The sequence below is a fragment of the Callorhinus ursinus genome, unplaced genomic scaffold (assembly GCF_003265705.2).
Source record: "Callorhinus ursinus isolate GAN/ISIS: 27379988/994484 unplaced genomic scaffold, GSC_fseal_2.0 scaffold68, whole genome shotgun sequence".
NCBI lineage: Eukaryota > Metazoa > Chordata > Mammalia > Carnivora > Otariidae > Callorhinus > Callorhinus ursinus.
The window spans coordinates 1,457,387-1,464,966 of record NW_027397130.1 but is presented as its reverse complement, the minus strand read 5'-3'; the positions used below and the strand labels follow the sequence as shown (position 1 = coordinate 1,464,966).

The 7,580-nt window shown below is 66.1% G+C and overlaps 1 protein-coding gene across 2 annotated transcripts in view; it reads left to right on the top strand.

Moving 5' to 3' along the window:
* The window catches only part of BAHCC1 (BAH domain and coiled-coil containing 1), a 58,767-nt gene extending 51,622 nt beyond the window's left edge, over positions 1-7,145 (top strand). Inside the window, exons 18-27 of one of the 2 annotated variants that reach the window (XM_073886102.1) lie at positions 166-273; positions 363-519; positions 601-715; positions 812-887; positions 1,023-1,131; positions 1,708-1,827; positions 1,939-2,115; positions 2,243-3,423; positions 4,107-4,343; positions 4,965-7,145. In XM_073886102.1, the coding sequence (XP_073742203.1) occupies positions 166-273; positions 363-519; positions 601-715; positions 812-887; positions 1,023-1,131; positions 1,708-1,827; positions 1,939-2,115; positions 2,243-3,423; positions 4,107-4,343; positions 4,965-5,171 (2,487 nt within the window). In that variant the 3' untranslated portion in view covers positions 5,172-7,145. The remainder of the gene's footprint in view (positions 1-165; positions 274-362; positions 520-600; positions 716-811; positions 888-1,022; positions 1,132-1,707; positions 1,828-1,938; positions 2,116-2,242; positions 3,424-4,106; positions 4,344-4,964) is intronic. The other variant, XM_073886103.1, reaches the window with a different exon arrangement.
* Positions 7,146-7,580: the final 435 nt, after the last annotated feature.

The window sequence follows — 7,580 nt, the reverse complement described above, 5'->3', positions numbered from 1 at the left end:
ACTCAGGTCACACTTGAGGTCAGCGTGCACCACACCCCTGGACTCACCCCTGGACTCACACTCGGGGTCCTACTTGGGGTCAGCCTGCACCACACCCTGGGCTGGCTGTGAGCTGGGAGGCTGGTGCCACCCTGACCTCGGTTCCTTCCCACCCGCCCCTAACAGCGGAAGAACGGGGCCCTGTCCATCGCCCTGTCACCACGCAATGCCAAGGCCATCCTGGGGAAGGGCAGGAAGGTGGGCAAGGTGAAAAGCAAGGCTGTCGGCAAGCAGGTAGCGTCCCCACCCCCCGGGCGCCCGGCCAGGGCGCAGACCTCTCCCACCCCCACCTCCAGAGGGAGTTGACCCCTCTGGCCCCCCAGGGCAAGGGCCGGGCCGTGAGTCGGCTGCTGGAGAGCTTTGCTGTGGAGGACGATTTTGCGTTTGACGACAACGGCAGCTTTGAGGAGGAGGAAGAAGAAGAGGAGGAGCCGGGAGCGGCCAGAGGGCCTCTGAGCGCCGAGCAGAGCGCAGCCCTGGGTGAGTGGCCCGGGGGCGTGGCCCCGGGCGCCCGGGGGCGGGGCAGGGGGCGGGGCAGGCGCTGACACCCTGTCCCCTCAGCGCGCTCGTGCACCATCCACAAGGAGGACCTGCAGGACGGGCTGCCCGTGCTCATCCCCAAGGAGGACAGTCTGCTGTACGCGGGCAGCGTCAGGACCCTGCAGCCCCCCGACATGTGAGGCCCGGGATGGGCAGGGGGGTGTGGGCCGAGGCCGGGATTGGGGGGGACAGCCGGGGACACCAGGCCCCTCATGCTCCGCCTTGCCCCCAGCTACAGCATTGTCATTGAGGGCGAGAGAGGCAACCGGCAGAGGATCTACTCTCTGGAGCAGCTGCTGCAGGAGGCTGTGAGTGGGCAGGGGCGCCCGTGTGGCCCACCGCCCTGGGGAGGAGGGCCGGGCTGCACCTGGCCCCGCTCCTGGACATCCCTTGGGCCCCCCTGCCCACTCACAGCCCACCTCCCGTCCCTCCCGGTCCCGCAGGTTCTGGATGTCCGGCCGCAGTCCAGCCGCTACCTCCCACCAGGCACGAGGGTCTGCGCCTACTGGAGCCAGAAGTCCCGTTGTCTGTATCCAGGCAACGTGGTCCGAGGTGAGCGCCGCTCCCCGTCAAGGCCGCCTGCAGCTCCCTCGGGCAAAGCTGCAGATGGGAGGGCCCCCCGCAGACAGAGCCGGCAATGGGGGCAGCTCCCCAGGCACCGGGAGAAGATGAGGGGGTGCACCGGGTGGGGACAGTGTGGGTGGCTCTGGCTGTCCACGTGGCCCAGCAGGGAAGGGGCCCAGAGCCCCAGCGCTGGGGCTCATGAACTGGTGACGTGGGGCCCCCTGGAGTGAATCCTCCTGACCGCCCCCCAGGCAGGGGGGTGAGTGGGGGGGAGGCCAGGGCCCTGAGTCCCTGTGTGTGGGCCCCAGGGTGGGGGTGACAGATGGCAGAAATGGGGCGGCTATTCCAGCCGAGCCGCAGGAGGCGGAGGGGGAGGCCATCCGTTTCCCCGGCGGCTGTGGCAGCTCCGAGGTCGGACGTGATCGGGGGCAGAGTTGTCCCGATGTCACTTGTGAGGTGCCAGGAGCCCGTCCTGTCACCCTCCTGTCCCGGCCACCTGGCAGTCGCGGAGAACCACACAGACCCGGAGCGGGGGCCCCGTGCTCAGGTGAGCCTCATCCCCAGGTACCTGCAGCGACGACGAGGAGGACCTGGACTCTGTGGTCGTGGAGTTTGATGACGGCGACACCGGCCATATCGCCATCTCCAACATCAGGCTGCTGCCTCCGGACTTCAAAATCCAGTGTGAGCCCCGGGGCCGGGTGGGGAGGGCGGGGAGCCCTGGGGGCCCCCAGGCCTGGAGGCAGGCTGGGCCTCCCTGGGCTGCAGTGCTGAGGCCGCGCGTCCACTCTGCAGGCACCGAGCCCTCGCCCGCCCTGCTGGTGTCCAGCAGCTGCCGGAGGACCAAGAAAGCTTCCTTCGAGGCCCCGCCACCCGGCGAGGCCCCCGCCCCCAGCCTGTCGCCCAAGGCGCACGACGGCCCTGAAGCCTCGAAGACCCCCGGGAAGAAGTCCGTCAGCAAAGACAAAGCCGGTACTCACGGGAGTGCAGAGAACACCGGTGGGGGAGCCCCTCGGGGGGTGGGGTGGGGGACCCAGGGTCCGGCAGGGGAGCGGTGGGGCAGGTGGGACCTCTGACTCCACCTGGCCTCCTCCCCTAGGCAAAGCGGAGCTCCTCACCTCAGGTGCCAAGCCCCCCGCGGGGGCCTCCGACCACTTCCTGGGCCGCCGGGGCAGCCCGCTGCTGAGCTGGTCGGCGGTGGCGCAGACGAAGCGGAAGGTGGCGGCGGCGGCGGGTGGCAAGGGGCCGGCCGTGCTGCAGAACCTCTTCCAGCTCAACGGCAGCACCAAGAAGCTGCGGGCCCGCGAGGCGCTCTTCCCCGTGCACAGCGTGGCGGCGCCTGTGTTCGGCAACGGCTTCCGCGCCGACTCCTTCAGCAGCCTGGCCAGCGCCTACGCCCCCTTCGTCGGCGGGGCTGGGCCGGGCCTGCCCGGGGGCGCCCACAGGCTGCTGCGGGCCAAGAAGGCCGAGCGCGCAGAGGCCGAGAAGGGTGCGCGGCGGCGGGCGGGCGGCGAGTTCCTGGTCAAGCTGGACCACGAGGGCGTGACCTCCCCCAAGAACAAGAACTGCAAGGCGCTGCTCTTGGGCGACAAGGACCCCGGGCCCAAGCTGGGGCGGCCCCTGCCCAGCCCCAGCTACGCACACCCGGCCCTCGTGGGCAAGGACAGGAAGGGGCGGGCGCCCGTGCACCCTCTGCCCATGGGGCTGGCGCTGCGCAAGTTCGCGGGCCAGGCCGAGTTCCCACTGCCCTGCGACAGCGACTGCCCCAGCTCCTACTCGGACGACGAGGAGGACGGGCCCGGGCTGGCCCCCGGCGCGCCCTCCCGCTTCCTCGCCCGCCTGTCTGTGTCGTCCTCCTCCTCAGGCTCCTCCACCTCATCGTCCTCGGGCTCCTTGTCCACCTCCAGTCTCTGCACCTCGGACGACGAGGGCTCTTCCTACAGCTCGGACGAGGAGGACCCCGCCTTGCTGCTGCAGACCTGCCTCTCCCACCCGGTGCCCGCCCTCCTGGCCCAGCCAGAGGCCTTGCGCTCCAAGGCGGGCGGGCCGCACGCGCACGCCCAGCGCTGCTTCCTGTCCAGGGCCGCGGGGGCCGGCGGGGGCGCGGGCACGGGCCCCAGCGGCAGCAAGTCCAAGCTCAAGCGCAAGGAGGCTCTGAGCTTCTCCAAAGCCAAAGAGCTCCCGCGGAGGCAGCGGCTCCCCTCCGTGGAAAACCGGCCAAAGATCTCAGCCTTCCTGCCCGCCCGGCAGCTCTGGAAGTGGTCGGGGAACCCCACACAGGTAGGTGGGCCCGCCTCCCGGCCCGGAGCCCCGCCTCCCGGCCCGGAGCCCCTGCTGCCAGCAAGCTGGCCTGCCCCCTCTCCCTCTTCTTGCCTTAGGTTTTTCTATTTCATTTCAACTAAAAAAAAAAAAAAAAAAAAGGAAACTTTGGGAAGAACAGAAGCTCCCGCCTGACGAGACCAGGCAGATCGCCACGGCCGCCGCGTCCCCTCCGAGGCCTCCACCTGTGCGGGGCCGCGGGGCGGGTACCCGGGGTGTTTGTCTCCCGTGCGGTGACGGCACATCTTTCCGGCACCGCGGCGGCTCGGGGGTGGGGGGGGTTGCTGCGGGGTGGCTGCCCGCTGCGCTCTGGGACAGACACGCAGTGGTTCGTGGCTTTCTGCCCCCGGGAGCCACACCGCGCTGGACGGCTCGTGGCTGCTTCCCCTCCCAACCTCCAGCTCCCAGGTTCCTTCTCAGTTGTTGGTGCTGTTGAGGTCGCGACCCCGCGTGCAGGGCAGATTCCGGTGTGGCCCCCCTCCCGCACTGGGGCGCCCTGTCCAGCCCACACGCTAGCACACGAGAGGTGTCGTCTGTCCCTCCTCCGTCCCTCTCTGTCATTCTCCTGCACCTCCCGGCTGCCACCTGCCCCCGAGACCCCCGGGCCCCCTCATTGTCCTCTGCCTCTGGCTGTCTCCCTGCAGAGGCGGGGCATGAAGGGGAAAGCCAGGAAGCTGTTCTACAAGGCCATCGTCCGGGGCAAGGAGACGCTGCGCATCGGGGACTGTGCCGTCTTCCTGTCGGCTGGGCGGCCCAACCTGCCCTACATCGGCCGCATTGAGAGCATGTGGGAGTCATGGGGCAGCAACATGGTGGTGAAGGTCAAGTGGTTCTACCACCCGGAGGAGACCAAGCTGGGGAAGCGGCAGAGCGACGGGAAGGTGAGGGCTGAGGTAGCGTGGGCGGCGGGGGGGGCCTGCGGCCGGTGGGGGGCCTGGGACGGGTGGGGGGACCTGGGGTAGGCGGGGGGGCCTGGGGAAAGTGGGGGTCCTGGGGCAGGCGGGGGGCCGTGGGGAGGTGGGGGCAGGACACCAGGGGTAGCAGGGATGGCAGCCAAAACAAGACGAGTAGTCCCATGCGTGGAGGCCCCCTCTCCGTCCCCCACACCTGGAGGCCTCCCAGCTGAGGGCTGAGGCCCTGGAGACAGGTCACCGGGTCCCTCGCCGGCTGCGCCCCCATGGCTCCGTGTGAAAGCGGGGTGGTTTCACCGGCACCGAGCCTGCCCCATCCGCAGCAGCCCCGCCCTGCCCCCCGATGCACACCCCACACAGAGAAGGCCTCCAGCACCCTGTCTGCTCTTCCCTGGGGAGAACCCGAGTTTGCAGATGGTGCAGAAAGGAGCCTTCTCAGACCCTGTCAGGCCCCCGGGGGCGGCGGGGGGGGCGGTCCACGACTCCGAGACCGATCCAAGTGACCCTCCCAGAACGGAGAGGCCCGTCCCAGACTGGCTGGGGCTTCCCTGTCAAGGCCCCGGCCCAGCTCCTGCCCGCACCCCCCCCCAGAACGCGCTGTACCAGTCCTGCCATGAGGACGAGAACGACGTGCAGACCATCTCCCACAAGTGCCAGGTGGTGGGGCGAGAGCAGTATGAGCAGATGACTCGGAGCCGGAAGAGCCAGGACCGGCGGGACCTCTACTACCTGGCAGGCACCTACGACCCCACCACGGGGCGCCTGGTGGCGGCCGACGGAGCGCCCATCCTGTGCTGAGCCCGGCCGAGCCGAGGGAACAGCTGGGAGCAAGCATCGAGTCAGCAAATACGCAAACCCAGGCGGGCAAGGCCCAGGCTTCGCATTCCTTTCCCTGGGGAGCGGGCGCTGCCCCTTCAGAGGGTCCTCCAGCCTCTGCCGCCTGGCCCGCGCTCCGCGCCCCCATCGGCAGTTCCCGAGAGATTAGAATCCAAGCCATATTTTCCCTAGTACCTCCGACTGTCTCCCACCAGGGAAAGCAGAAATCAGGTGTGCTGTCTATTTATTTCTCTCTGTAAATATTGTATTTCTGCGGGAAGTTTTATGGAAAAAAATAGTGGAAAAGGATTTTTTCCCCACACGCGTGACGAGGGTGTATGTGCATGTGCGTGCGTGTGTGCGTGTGTGTGTGTGCGTGTGTGCGTGTAGGTTTCGTTCTGGGGGTTTTCGTTGAAAATGCACTGTTTTGCTCAGCTTAGCTGAGTTCTGACAGGGGCGTCTGTGGCAACAGAAGCAGCTGGGGGTGGGGGCGGTCACGGGGGGTGGACGGGACCCTCGGTCCCTGCGCTGATAGTGGGACCGCGTGACATGGAGTCACACTGCTGTTTCTTCCCTTTTGATCCACCGAGGAGGAAACAGGAAGGAGGAAACGTGTAGGGGGGTGGGGGAGGTCACGGTGAGGGTCGCTGGGGCGAGAAGGGTTTCCAGAGGCTAAAATGAAAACCAGGATCGGCCGGTCCCCCCAGCCTGGGATTGTGACAGCCATATATGTATCTTACCTCGGTTTAAAACAAAACAAATATGAACAAATTGTTTTAAAGTATCGATGCGAAAAAGTGATGTTTTGATTTTATTTCCTGAATATGCCAAGGTATTTCTGATTTCCGTTGTGATGGCCGGTTTGCCCAGCCTCCACTCAGAGCAGGGAAGGGACCAGCCCCCACCAACTCACGTGGAGGTTCCGGGGCCTCTTCTGTGGCCAGTGGGCAGGGCAGGTGGCCTGGCGGGCAGGCCAGTGCTTGGGGTGTGGGGCCAGCTCGGGTCCCTCCTGCCTGCCCGAACCCACGCCCTCGGGGGGCTGTTCACCCCTGCACCCAGACCCTCAGCACCACCCTGGGAGCCTCAGAGTATTTGTCACCCCCTCACTTCTCCTGCGGCAAGAGAGACAGGGCGAGCCAGACCCATGGCCCAGTGGCCCTTGTCCCAGAAACATGGAGGACCATGTGTCCCCACATGCCACCACACCCCCTGGGAGCCCCAGGAAAACCCCCAAGTTAGTCACTGTTCCTTAGGACGAGTTTTTGTGTGACCACAGACCTGCAGCCCAGGTCCCCGGGAAACGTGGGATGTCGGCGGGTGCCCGGCACCCCAGCCCAGCCCCTCTCTGCCCTTCCTTTGCGGCCGGGAAACCACCCCGGCCCCACCTCCCGCTCCTGGCTCCGTGGGAAGTACAGGGGCAGGGAGGGGGTCCCCTGCACCCCAGCTTACCTCTCCCACCCCGTTCTCCCCTTTGTCTCGGCACGAGTGCAATATTTCAGTCCTGGCGGTCACCCGGGAGGCGGCGCCCAAGGGCCTGCTCGCGGCTGGACAAGCAGAGTGGAGAAGACGTGCCGGGTGCCAAGGCGCTGAGTGGGGACAGCCCAGCCGCAAAAGTTAGAGTGTAAGGCTCTTTTCAAGCCCAGGCACAGAGTGAAGGAGAAGACCCTTCTCTTGGCCCTCACACTGACTCTCCCCCCTCCGGCCCTCGACCCATGCGTGTGGGCGGTGCGGCCCGCCCTCTGACCGCGGTTAGACCTGGTGGAGCTCGGCTCTTGTAAATGTGTAAACTAAGAGGATGGTTGGATTTTTTTTTTCAATGTAAACACTAAAAACAAACAAACAAACAAAAAAAACACAAAGGTTTTATGAACAGCAAACTCTATGTAAAGGCATTTTAGTATTAAATTTTTTATTGATAACTTGCTTAAGAATAAATATATGAACTATTGTACAGGTGGTCAGTGGTCCGGAATCCTACTGTGCCTTGGTGTCCATGTGCACGTCAGCAGTGACTCCCTGGAGGCCGTGGCGTCTTGGGGGAGGTCTCAGCCGACGTGCCCACGTCCGGGCCAGGTCTGCCCCCCAAGTCAGCCAGAGGGGAGCCCCTCAGGGCACGGGGCCTCACACGTGTGAGGGGACTGTGCGACCAGAATGGGCTTGGGGTGGCTTTGGCCTTGAGAGGCAAGACCTCTCAAGATGAGGGTCCCTTTCTGTACACATCTCACCAGAGGTGAGTCAGACATCCACGTGGCCAGGGCAGGTGCTCCCGGAGGAGAGGAGGGGAGGGTTAGCCCCCGCAAGGCACAGGCACAAGGGGGAGGGGAAGGTGGTCCCCAAAGTGCCAGCTAGGGAAGGGGTCTGGGCAGACCGGACGGCAGACACCCTCCTCAA